At 44.0% G+C, this 13,408-nt stretch overlaps 1 protein-coding gene across 7 annotated transcripts in view; it reads right to left on the minus strand.

The window, feature by feature from the left end:
- NF2 (NF2, moesin-ezrin-radixin like (MERLIN) tumor suppressor) overlaps positions 1-13,408 on the minus strand; it is a 76,256-nt gene that overhangs the window by 47,888 nt on the left and 14,960 nt on the right. For all 7 annotated transcript variants that reach the window (XR_013226152.1, XM_077307568.1, XM_077307566.1 and 4 more), the window contains exons 3-5: positions 11,609-11,731; positions 8,984-9,067; positions 2,309-2,377 (exon numbers count right to left, since the gene is read on the minus strand). Coding sequence is in view for 6 of the 7 variants with exons in the window: in XM_077307568.1 (XP_077163683.1) it covers positions 2,309-2,377; positions 8,984-9,067; positions 11,609-11,731 (276 nt within the window). In the remaining variant the exon portion in view is untranslated. The remainder of the gene's footprint in view (positions 1-2,308; positions 2,378-8,983; positions 9,068-11,608; positions 11,732-13,408) is intronic.

Below are 13,408 nucleotides of genomic sequence, written 5' to 3' on the forward strand. Positions count from 1 at the left end.
GAGATTAACAAACAGCCCAAGCCTATGTATGATTTCTCAGAAAGAAATCCCACTGTGTTTATTGGCCTTATTCTTAGGTGAACATGCGCAAAAAGGCAGACCATGTGGCCTTCTGGAAGCTGCAAAGTCTTTCAGCCATAGTTCCACATCTTCCAAAGGCAGATAAGAAAAACAGTAAGACAGTTGCATGGATATGGGCACAAGCATTTTTACATATCCTATATACTCGCGTATAAGCTTAGTTTTTGAGCACCTTTCTTCACGCTGAAAATTAATTTGTAAGTTTCTCAAGTCCTACTATATTCCTTATTTTTGCATGCCATCTCTCTAAGAAAAGCCCTATAATATTCTTACAGCATTGGCTAATAAGTAATCTAGCTGCAACCAAAAGATAATTAATCAACATTTTTGTTTACATTGGGAGTTTTCATTAAGATATATGTTGAGCAGGGCCAATTTGGCAGTAGGTGTTATTTATTCCCTGGTGATTTTAACAATCTCTATAAATACTGATTTCCAAAATTGGGCTATAATTGGACAGGACCACCACAAATGTGTAATTGTCCCTAATTTACCATCACCTCTACAACTATTTTTATTCTCTATTTTCATTATGCGGTCTATGCTTGCTGGAACAGAGTACCATCTTTGAGAGATCTTTAATGCATGTTCTTGTAAACCTCTTGAAACAGATTTGAAAGGAAATCATTGAAACATTTCATTCCAGTCCTTGTCATTAAAATTAGCATTCAATTCTATTTCCCACTCCTTTTTCATCACCTGCATTGGTGTTTGTCGCTGCTTTAATAAAACCGTGTATATTTTAGTAATTAATTTTCCTTCCTCCTTATCTAATTTTGAATTAGTTCTTAAAAATTCAGTTAATGTTCTGTTTATTTGATCTTTAATTTCTTTCATTTGGAGAAAGCTTATCTTTGATGTTTCAACAGCCATTTTATCTCTTCTGGGATTCTTCCTTCGGTCCAGAATTGACTATTATTGTTTTATAGTGTCTATATTTGCATTCATTAATGTGATTAAGAAAGGGATCTCAACACCAGGAATTATAATTTTTTAATAACTTCTGTTATTAAAAATTATAATTCATGGTATAGAGATCCCTTTCTTAATGATGATATTCAATCATTTATCAAAGGAGAAATCCCTGGGAATAATATCCTTTTCCATTTCCTCCATATCAACGAAAGGGCATTTAGGAAACTAATTATTCTCTCTGATCTGTCAGCCCCACCTACCTTACAAGATGCCCGTTGTGGGGAAAGAAAAAGAATGTAATTGTAAGCCCCTTTAAAGGTAAAGGTAAAGGTAAAGGTATCCCCTGTGCAAGCACCGGGGCGTGTCTGACCCTTGGGGTGACGCCCTCTAGCATTTTCATGGCAGACTCAATACGGGGTAGTTTGCCAGTGCCTTCCCCAGTCATTACTGGGTACTCATTTTACCGACCTCGGAAGGATGGAAGGCTGAGTCAATCTTGAGCCGGCTGCTGGGATCGAACTCCCAACCTCATGGGCAGACAGCTTCAGACAGCATGTTGCTGCCTTACCACCCTGCGCCACAAGAGGCTCTGTAAGCCCCTTTGAGACATCTTAAATTAGAGAAAAGCAGGGTAGCTGCACCTCCCTTTCTTCTTTCTATCCCTATTTCTTGCTCTGGTCAAGACACCAAAGCCTCATGAAGAAGCACAGCGATGACAATGGTCTCTGAATCTGGACTCATACAAAAAATGCAGTGGGTAGGCAGAAGTCATTGACTGCAGACCAGAGAAAAACCCCACAAAATAATTAGAACGACAATCCTGAAAACCCACCAGGAAAGCGCGTTTAAGAGACAAGCAATTCAAATGTTCTGATATTATTTAGCACGGCTGCCAACGCCAAGTCGGGAAATTCCTGAAGATCTTGGGGGCGGAGCTTGGGGAGACTGGGTTCAGGGAGTGGAAGGAACTTAGCAGGGCATAATGTCATAGACTTTGCCCTTCAAAGCAGCCAATTTCTCCAGAGGAACTGATCTCTGTTGTGTGGACATCAGCTGTAATTCGGCGAGACCGTTGGCAATCCTAGTCATCCTACAGGAAATTCTATAGCCAATCGGTTCCAGAAACATAACCCGCTAATGCAGGGGTAGTCAACCTGTGGTCCTCCAGATGATCATGGACTACAATTCTCATGAGCCCCTGCCAGCGTTTGCTGGCAGGGGCTCATGGGAATTGTTGTCCACAAACATCTGGAGGACCACAGGTTGACTACCCCTGCGCTAATGCATTCAAGTGCACGAACTGGATTCTTACCCGCTTGGGAAGCAGCTCCTCTTGGGCCAGGAAGCCCCGCTTGTGAACGGTGGGATCGTAATCGCCATACTGCAAAGACACCGGAATGCTTTAGAGTTGGATCTAGTATAACAATGTGCTCTACCATATCACAGATCATGGTTAAGGCTTTTCTACAGAGGTGCAGGACGTCTCCAGAGGAGATACAAGCTTCCTTTTTTAAAGGGCCAGACGTAATCCCCCCCCCCCCTCCGATTCAGGACAAAACAGTGTTCCAGCTCCTGTCTTGTTCTATGACAATAATAAATCAAATGAAGAAGAAGACGATGCCAACAAAATGGTCCACGTGTTGAAGACCATGAAGTACAATTGCTCACTATCCTGGCTTTCCAGTGAGCTGACTCACCCACCAGAGGACTTCATGTGGCATGAACACCTGGCTGTTAAGAACCGGCCTCCAAATAATCCTGTGTTTTATGTGGCTGGCAACTGTTCCACCCCTGCTCACCCACATCCCGCCATTAATGCATTTGACCATCAACTTCCGTTGCAAATAAGATTTAGATGGCCAGTCAGAGATCCTCCCGACTGCAATCTGTCCTGCTGCCAAAAGCTCTTTTACCTAAATTGGGCCACTAAATACCACTGTTATCAGGCAAGGACACGTTCGTACCCATGATTCATCATTTTTGTGTCGATACCATCAGAATAATGAGAAACCTAATGAAACAATCACTTTGGAAATTAAGGATTCAGGCTGGCTGCTCCAGTAACGTGTGCGGGAAAGACCCCAGTACAAAGGAGCACGGAGCGGCCACCTTGGAGTGGGCAACACAAGAGTGCGTGATTCATAAGTGATGTCGCTGAGAAATGTTCTGACTTGGATATTGCAACATGCTGACATGGCCCAGTTAGGAAGCCTGGACATGATTTCCTTTCATCATTTATCCCAGCATGAACAAGATCATCTCTCTGTGTCCTCGGTGAGGACTCAGCTGAGATAAGGAGGAAGTCTGGGATTGTTTAGCATGACAAAATGATGAAAGAGAGTGTGAACAGGAAGTCAGGAGTCACTCGATCAGACTCTATTTGAAGCTGGAATAAAAATACCAGGGACCCGCATCCATGACTTGCATGCATATCCCCGAGGCAATAAAGCCATTCCTGTGCCTCATACAAGACAAGAGGGGCCTTCCGGACGGAAGTGCCAAATTTGGACCTGGCACAGATGGAAAGGAAGTGCCCAATCAGCAGCTGACTCAGAGCCTGATTCCTGTATGAAATAATACAAAAACTGATCCAAGAAGGTGTCAGGCAGAAACCTGGCAGCTCCTGAAGGTTTCAGGAAGAGCCCAGATATTTTTGGTGGACCCAACTGTAGGCATAAGTATGTGGCGGGGCAAAAGGTGGCCAAAACAAATTCATTGCAACCCCAGAAAAACCTAGGCTTTCTCACACAAAGAGAACCCAGTTCAAGTAGAAGATGTGAGTGAGGTGGCATATTTTAAACAGATTAATCTGTGCAACCAAAGCTTTCATTCTAGGTTTCCACGTCATAGAATTCACTCTTCCAATGGCCACCATCAATGCTTTGAAAAGGTATTTCTGAGAAGAAGACCCCATAGTGTATTTTCAGTGCCTACACAAAGGTCAACAGCAGTGACCCTAACACGCCCCCACTCCACCCCCAGGGGCCCATTGTCACAAATAGTATCACAGCTTCCCCCTTAGCAGTCTGGAGGCTGTTCTTTCAATTCTTTCAAAGATCTCATGTTAGTGTTGCTGGGAACAGCCCTAAGAAGCAGAATGGATTCTGGACTTAGGAGAAGACTTCTGCTGCACAGAGCCCAAAGAACTACTGGCATTCTCCATCCTATGCCAGATTTGATGAATTAAGCCATGGAAGATAATTTCTCCCCTCCCAACCAATCTTACGATGGAACTACTATGCCTGGGGGAGCCGAACTTGTCAGATGTCCACGGACTACAATTCCCATGAGCACAAGGGCTCATAGGAATTGTAGTCAATGGACATCTGGAGAGCCAGTTTGGCTGCCCAGTGTTATGCCTTCTTTTCTAGCAATAAAAATAGCATGCAACTAATAGTTAAGGCATATTGATCAGGGTTGCACAATACTGATGAGCGCTGAACTTTTTTATTACCATAGCCGTGTAATCCTTAGTAAGCACATTCTGTACTTTATGCTTCTAAATTTAGCAAAAAATTAGCAATTTTTTTCTAAAACCAGCTGCACCTTCTAGGCATCAGTGGTAGCTTAATTTAATTATCAAGTACCTAAGAGAAATTACTACCTTCCTTCAAGAACATCAAAAAAGGACATCCATCAAGGTTTTTACAATTAATGAACATAAATTTCATTGACAAGTGAAAAGCCCAACCATGTTTTTTTACAGATATTTTTAATCAGTTGTCATCCTTACTTATGAGTTTATAATTTACCAAGAATAAGCCTCGATGAAAAATTAAGCAAGTCATTTCCCCACCTTCAAAAATCAAGAATAGCATAAATATTTCACGAGATGCTGGGGCAAGTAATCTAACATAAAAGAAAAACATACACAAATCTTTTTCAATTAAATTAGATTGTTGCAAGAGTCAGGAAAACGGTTCTTCTTGAACGAACACTGATTCATGTTTCTGTTTATACTTGTAGATTGTTTCTCTATCAACCAGACATCTGGTTTTCGTTGTACCACATAAATTTTGTTTGCATTTATATTCGAGGTACCATACAGTTATTTGTTTGGAAGTAACAAATGAGGAACAAAGCATCGGCAGGAATCAGGGTGGTATAAAATCCAAGAGGCTAGAACAAGTCCAGTCCAGAACAAGCAATGACTCACGTTTTTCAGAAAAAACCTTTTGCATGTTTATTGCTTTGAGAAAAGGCCTTGACTGTTGGTTTTTTGTTTTAAAAACAAATATGCAAATTGCCAGGAAATGGTCCGGAGACAAAGAATTTGCAAAATACACATGGCTCAAAAATGATCTTCTCTGAAACACCCATTTGACTTACCCATTTGGATCTTACATATCACTCAAGTAGAATCATATTACACTTGCCAGCTTGCCTTTACCCCTGGTTTCCCATTCCCTCCCTCTAGAACAGGGGTGCCCAAACTGTGGCTCTCCAAATGTCCATGGACTACAATTTCCATGAGCCCCTGCCAGAGCCACAATTTGGCCACCCCTCCTCTAGAATGTAGGCTCCTTGGGACTGGGACTGATTTTCCACTTTGGTTACTCTGTAAAATGCCAACCACCCCAACACTGCTATATTACTTCTAGTACCATTATTAAAGATGTACTTTTGCTCTGCTGATCGGTAGATGATTTCAGGCTCTCCAGCAAGATTCGAAGCCCTGAGACAAATTTATCCCAGGTAAAACAAGCACATCTCTCAACTGAGTAGATAGCTGGTTGCCCATTATTTGATCACAACTATTTTAAAAATTTTCCTTTCCCTATGGAAGTTACCAAATATTTCCTGAAGCTAAAAAAATACTGCTACATAGGTAGCAAAACCTTTCTTATTTCAGCACTAGGGTCCAAGCCCATTGCATTCAGGAATACAACAGGTGCTAGACTAGGGAGTGTGTGGAAGAACTCTGTGGATAGCCTCTCCCTCTCCCCAAGACCTGGAAAGGCTGGAAGTCCCCGAGAAGGGAACTCACCGGCAGGGGTAGCTCTCACACAGCAGGGATCTGCGGCCTCTGGGCCTTGGAGGGAAGTGGAAGGAGGAGGGGTGGTCAGATGTGGAGGACGGAAGGTGATTGGCTGGCTGCTGGACAGACAGGCAAGCCAGTTGGTGGAGGAGGCACTCAAGGGCGGGTCAGCCTCCCTTAGTGGGTGCTAAGTGCTGAGTGGCACTTAAGCCATGAGACATGCTCCTCCTCCAAGGCCTTACCAGAAGTATATTAGATGGAACAGACAGATGGTATCTTTTGACTTCAGGACCAAGAATGAGCACTGCTTCCCTTCCTAGATGGAGCGCTAAACTGGCAGCAGAGCAGATTTCCTCCTTTGGGTCATCTAACAAAAGGCATCTGAATCAGGAAGATTTAGAGTGAATGTCATATAACACAGATCTTTGCTTGTTTAATACTTGCTGTTGCTTAGCTTCTATTTTAGTTTCATTCGAGGGGAGGATAACATGTTGTGTTCCAGGATAAAAACCAAACACAAGTTCTGTTAATTGCTTAGATTTATTGAAACATCACCTAGGAAGTTAAAGCTCACTGTCAGCATTTTAAAGTCAATTTCATTGTTTCACAAATAACTGTTGTAAGGTTGCTTTTCTGAGTATCCTTAAAGTAGATCAGTTGATGCTCAAAGTGTGTGCCCCATGCTTTCACGGCTCAGCCCTACGGATTCAGAATTTCATATTAAGCCTGCCACGCCCAGTATAGTAAGAACTGCTCAGCAGTTACTATCCAAAATTAGATTATAGTTCTTCCTAACCCCCCTTCAGGCCTAAATCCAGCTGTTGTCATGACCCTGCTTCATTCCTTATGGACAGTGGTTCATAGATGTTCTCAAGAAGTCTGGCCACTAATTCAAATCCGTGCACATTTTGATTGCTTCATGCATCTCCTCACTGTTTATATTTTATTCCAAAACACATGTTTGTCTCTAACATTTAACCAGGCAGCAAAAGAAGAAATCCCCTTCCCTGTCCTATGAATTCTTAAACAGAACCCAAGAAATGCTGGCAGATCAAGGAGAACTATTAACATCCTTAATCAGGGCCCTGCCGGAACTCCCACAATTCCGCAGGGCCTGCAAAAGGGAGCTCTTCCACCAGGCATTTGCTGAGGCCGACTGACCTATAACACCTACAGGTCGTCCCCTCCAGACTGAAAATTCGAACCTACCAAGGAAGTGCCATAGTTATTGTTGAAATACTGTTCTAGTTGGTATGTTATTGTTATTGTTATATTGATATTGCTAGTGTTCTATGTAAATGTTCCAAAATGTTTTATGCAAACTGGCGTAGGGAACAGCGGTATAAAAATATAAATAAATAAATAAATAAATGCGCTGAGATCTCACCATTCTGCTTTTGTACTTTAATTATTTCTATTAATTGTCATTACTGACATTTTAAAAATCTTTTGGTTTGCAAGCTAGTCATTATTTATGGCCCCCAAGGAACCCTCCAGTTTGTTTCCCTGCCTTGCATTGGACTTTTGTGGGAATTACCAGGACAGGAAGAAAAACTCTGCATCGGGGAGAGGTGCCCGTCACTGGCAAGCAGGCAACGAGACTTAATGAACCCTGAAAATGTCCTCTGCGTACAGTTTCCCAACGAGACATGAGATAATATCATATCGCCAAGCATACAGCCATTCATTAATGAGCAAGCTCTTACTGGCAGGAAGAAACACCTTCTGAACCAGCATTAAAACAGTTTCTGAGCTCAACAGGTAAAAATGGGCATCGTCTGCTATGCAAAGCTGGGTTTTGCTGCCAGCTAAAGTTATTCCACACACCTCCTGCTTGAGAACGTAATGAAGGAACAGCAAAACCCCAAGACAAATGCTCACCCATGCAGCCCAATAGCAAGACAGGCAGTGGGTGTGCAATACAACATAGTCTTTAGTAAACACTTATTAAGAGATTCATCTGCCCAGCCTGCAAGCTTACTGCACAAAATCGTAGCGTTTAATTTTAAGGTAAAAGATAAGGTGCATTAGTCACCAGCACTTGTGAGGACCACAAAGAATACATCTTGTTAAAAATAACCATTTATCAATATTTGTGCATCTAGAACATCATTGAGCTATATGGCCACACCGCCACCAGTGGTGCCTTTTCTGTTTGAACAAAGGGGAGATGACGCAAAGACGCAAAGGTACAGAGCTGTCAGCAAACCGAGGAGCTGTGAACATTAGGGAGGCAACGAACAAATCCATCACCACTCTCGGTATGATTGCAATCAAAGAAGTCATCAGGAGAGGAGAGGAGAGTGCGAACGCGCATCACACCAGTGACAAAGCTCATTCCACAAGATGGCGCAAGGCAAAGGTTTGAGGGCGCCCGCAAACCCACGCCACGGATGAGCAATTTATCCTCGGCCAAAGGCTTCATTGAAAAGACAGGCTGAGAGTCAGCCTATTAATTGAGAACAGCTTGTCGTGAATAATGCCAGGCAGCAACTTGGGGGCCCCGTGGCACTTCTTCTATCATATTTTCTTTTATTCTGAAGCTGTAGCCCTTCACCTTTATTAAACGGTCCTCAAAAAGTCTAATAGGTGGGAGGGAAGCTGCAAACCTCCCGGGACTCGATGTTTACAGACTCAGGGAGCTTCGGTTCAGGAGCACAGAACGTGTCTTCTGGATCGGAAGCTGAAAAGGAGTCAGCAAAACCATGGGAAATGACTCTGTTGCTTCTGATGTTGTTCTCCGTGGGGATCAAAGCATCAAAGCACCGGCACCAGGGCAGGGGTAGTCAACCTGTGGTCCTCCAGATATCCATGGACTACAATTCCCATGAGCCCCTGCCAGCAAACGCTGGCAAGGGCTCATGGGAATTGTAGTCCATGGACATCCGGAGGACCACAGGTTGACTACCCCTACACCAGGGCACGTCTCTTGAGAGGTAACGGAAAGCCAGGCTAGAAACTAATCCAGACAGGGAGGAGCAAAAAGGCCCATTCAGTACCTATACTTACCTTCGCTTGGACTGCATAGGAGGCAAGGAGAACAGATGCTTCGGGTGGACAATAGATCTTCTCATCCAAGATCTGCTTCTTGACCTGAGCACAACACAATCAAGCAGAGATAACGCCGCTAAGTGGGGCAGCCCCCGGCAGACATCCAGAGACGGTTCATAATAGACATCCGCAGCTGCCTGCTAGACTGTTAATTTTCAATTACAACTCTTACATTTGCAGACTTCGGGGCCCGGGATTCAATCATCACCCATAAAAGCAGATTACAAGGAGGGCTTCGTTTCGCTGCGCAAAACGCGAGCAAACGCAACGGGCAGATTCAAAAATAAAAAAATCCCCATCCAATTAGGCACAACAGAAAATGGTCCCGAAGGGTGCCGAGAGGCCCATCGATTCAGATTTACTGGCTCCTGGGCCTTTAAAAGGAAGAAGCAATTTGAAACATCCGACCCTTATTTCTAAAGTCCCCGAGTTTCATTTCAGCTCCATCCTCAGTCGCTCATGGTCAAGAGCAGGGGTAGTCAAACTGCAGCCCTCCAGAGGTCCATGGACTACAATTCCCAGGAGCCCCTGCCAGCATTCGCTGGCAGGGGCTCCTGGGAATTGTAGTCCATGGACCTCTGGAGGGCCGCAGTTTGACTACCCCTGGTCAAGAGTGTGAGCTCTGATCACATTTTTAGACAAATCGAAACTGGAAATATAGCTGCACCAGCAAGGCAAAGAGTTTGTGCTACCGGCTGCTCCCTTTTGGAAAAACCCTGGTATTCTAAAGGCTCAAGGACAAGCGAAGTAAGACTGAGGCCGAGCAGATGACCCTCATCTTTCAGTCTTAATGTGTGGCTTGCATCCTGGGACCCTCGTACTGGTGGGACCAGCACCAGCCTGGAATGTCCTGATGACTCATCCCCTGCTTTGAGACTACATCTGCAGTCGGTGGTGCTGTAGATTTCTGAGCAAAGTATTCTCTTTGGATGTGCATTTCATTCTAGAGCCTCCTCAGAGTCCTCAGTGTGGGGGGAAAGGGGTAAAACACTTAAGACCATTGCAAAGACTTTGGAAAGAGCATACCTCTAAATCTTGTGGATCGTCTCCTGGACTATCTTTTCACGTACTAGTAAATGAGGCATGCTCTATTCAGTTGTCGCTCTGGCTCTCACCAGAAATACCTCCTCTCCTGAATCCATGTCTGACGAAGAAAGGGAACGCTTGTACCCTAGGGGCAACTGCACCCACACTGCACCCTAGGGACAACTTAGAATCATAGAGTTGGAAGGGACCTCCAGGGTCATTTAGTCCAACCCCCTCTCCAATGCAGGAACTCACAGATACCTGCCTACCCACAGTGACCCCAATTTGAGGTCCAAATGATCAGCCCCCCAACAAAAATATCCAGGATCCAGCCTGGCCTGGAGGGAATTCTCCTGCCATCCCATAGTGTCAATCAACAATTTTCTGGGTATGCAAGGATGGGCCACGAGAGACAAAGACTGGGCATCCCTTCCTGCAATCTGCCTAAATTCATAATATCATCATTTCGGTCAAATGATTAGGCCTGCTCTGTGCTGTTACACTGGCTTCTGTTAAGAGGTCAAGTTTTGTCCCACTTTGACAGCATATAAAATATCCCAACTTTAGACCCTCCTTGTAACCAGCATGGGTCAGATTAATACATATGTTGGATCCTATGTATGGAGGGAAAGATACAGGTATGATTTCTATGACTGGATCCTATGGTTCTCTTCAAGGAAGAAACACACCTTGTAATGTAGAACAGCCTCTGTTCAGTTTACAGAATTTCCCCGGTCCAATATCTGGCATCTCCAATTAGAAAGGACCAGGCAGTAGGTGATGCGAAAGACCTTTCCCTGAGACTCTCAAAAGCTGCTGGATAGACAATACTGACTTTGAATCGTCAAAGGCGTTCATAGCTGGGGTCAATTGCCTGTCGTGAGTTTTCCGTGCTGTGTGGCCGAGGAACGCAGCCACACAGCACGGAAAACCCATAAAATATGATGGCCTGATTCAGTATAAGCCAAAATAAAGTAAGAGGGGTAGGACCCAGCGGAACGCCCTTAGCTACGAATAGCAAATGTTGAAACTATCTTACTCTCTGTTAGATTACTTCTCTATACCAAAGTTGTTTTTCAAAATATGAAAATTGAAGTCCCTTGATAAAGCCAAAGAGCGAAATGCGTTGGGATTCATATAAAAGAATAAAGAAGAATGGAAGTTTGAAGACTCTATAAAAGTCATTTTTGTACATTTGATTTGCCATATTGGTATCCCAGTCCCTCTGTACTTGCCCTGATTCAGTATAAGACAGCTTCACATGTAAATGACATTTTCTCTAATGAGGGGAATTCTTTCTCTATTGGTAGAAATGACGGGAAGGATCCAATCCATGAACTTTACAGGCTCTTCTGGGGTACCTCCGGCTACATAGGCACCAAGGCTCACATAACGAAAACTTTAAAGTCACCTGACAGGTCCAGCCAATCCAGCAGCTGTTTCTTTCATAGGTCTGAAAATGATACATTTCTGTTCCACCCCAAATGCATTTCTCCTGCTAGTTTCCTTTCCACGGGGCTGGCCGAGCCCCCAGACTCCCCCGGCAAAGCCACTTACCTGAAGAAAGAACAAGTGCTGAGTGATCTCCTGAACAAGCTCCTCCTCAGCATTCTCTGGATAAAACTTGGCCAGGAAGTGAAAAGTGACAGGCTCCTCCTTTGGAACATCATGGTCCAGGACCTGCAGGATTAGAGCTCCATTTAACCTTTCGGAAACCATGTAAGTTCTCTCTCCTTCAGGTTAGATCAGGTTTTCTTAACCAAGTTTTCATGAAACCCTGGGGTTTCTTGACAGCCCTGGAAGGGTTTCCCAAATGGGTGGGAGTTAATTCATTTTAATATATTTTTAATTTTAAAAAAAACATTTATTAAGTGACATGACCATATTAGGTGACATGACCACCATATGTGGTCATGTTGACCCTCCCTCCCAAAATGGCCGATGATGGGCCTGGAGTGGGTGGGAAGGGGAGGGGCCCGAGATGGGGGTGTCCACACCTCTGCTTCCCAGCCATATTCTGCACGATTTCACCACTTCTGGGATTTCTCGAAGACTGAAGGATTTCAAGGGTTTCTTAACAGTAAAAAAGTTGACAAGCACTGCGGTTTGCTACTGGCTTTCTCTGTGACTTACCCAGAAAACACAGTCACACTAATTGCCATGTTACCTGGTATGCTGTGCTCTGTGCCCGCAAGCAAGGACAGAGTATCTTTCTGCCCTGCTATATTTGAATATGGCTTTTCTAACACTCTTGACTCCACACAGCTCTTGCTCAGAAGTCTTTGGGGCCAATCAGGTTACAATGGCGGCACAGCCTGTTTTTTAGAAGAAGGAGTCTCAAAGCAGCTTACAGTCGCCTTCCCTTAGAAGGTGGGTTGTACCAATAGCTGTACCCCTAGTGATAAAGCAGGAGGCGAGAGCAAGCGTGCTGGACCGAAACCAGATTCGCTTCTCCCAGTTATGTAACCCAGCAAGGAGAAAGGCAGCAGGAGAGGGCCTGTGAGGGCACAAGGAGATGGGGAGAGTTCAGCACCTCCGTCCTGCCTGCCACCCTCGGACTCTTCCAATGGCCCCTGTGGCCATGCTTCAGATCGGTGTTCCAACACACAGAATGCCCGAACGACATCTAGTTAGCCCTTAGGCTGAACAACAGACCCATGTTACCTGGAAACTATTCAGCTGTGAAGATCATTGAATGGGAGCCAAGATTTGAAAGTCAGGTGTTTGGGTTTTTTTTTTTACCTCATTTGGTTCTCTTCAGGAAATACTCCAAAACCCAAGATGCACTGATGGATTTGCTCCATCAGCCTGTTACATCCTTCTAGGTCCTCTGCTTAGGACTGCACTGAAAATCATACAGCTGAGGCTAGCAGAAATCTTTAAAAGCTACCTCGCCATCTCATAATGACCTAAAATAATTCAGTCTACTTCTCGTAACTTGATTAACTGGACGTTCAGGGTGCGCCAAGTTTAAAAATGCACAAGTGTTAACATTTGAAATGCAAAGAAAGAGTGCTGTTCTGGTGCAGCTATTAACATAATGGAAATTTAATTGTATTGTAAAGGATTTCAAAAAAGTGGAAATCAGTGAACATCCTTGGCTCAAAGGAGGGGGGGGGAAAATGGCCATTTATGGTACATGGTTTTAGACATAAACAACAAGAAGGAGCTGCCATTTCACAGCAGCTGACTGGATTTATTCAGATATTGCAGCACATGAAAAGACATACCTTTATTTTATGTAAAAATAATATTTTAAGATCAGAGGCAGCTTGAACTCCAGGCCCAGCGTGTTTCTCATGGCACGCGACAATTCATGTGAACTAAATATTCAAAACCCGAAGAGATATACAAAGC

The sequence above is a fragment of the Paroedura picta genome, chromosome 13 (assembly GCF_049243985.1).
Source record: "Paroedura picta isolate Pp20150507F chromosome 13, Ppicta_v3.0, whole genome shotgun sequence".
NCBI classification, from domain to species: domain Eukaryota; kingdom Metazoa; phylum Chordata; class Lepidosauria; order Squamata; family Gekkonidae; genus Paroedura; species Paroedura picta.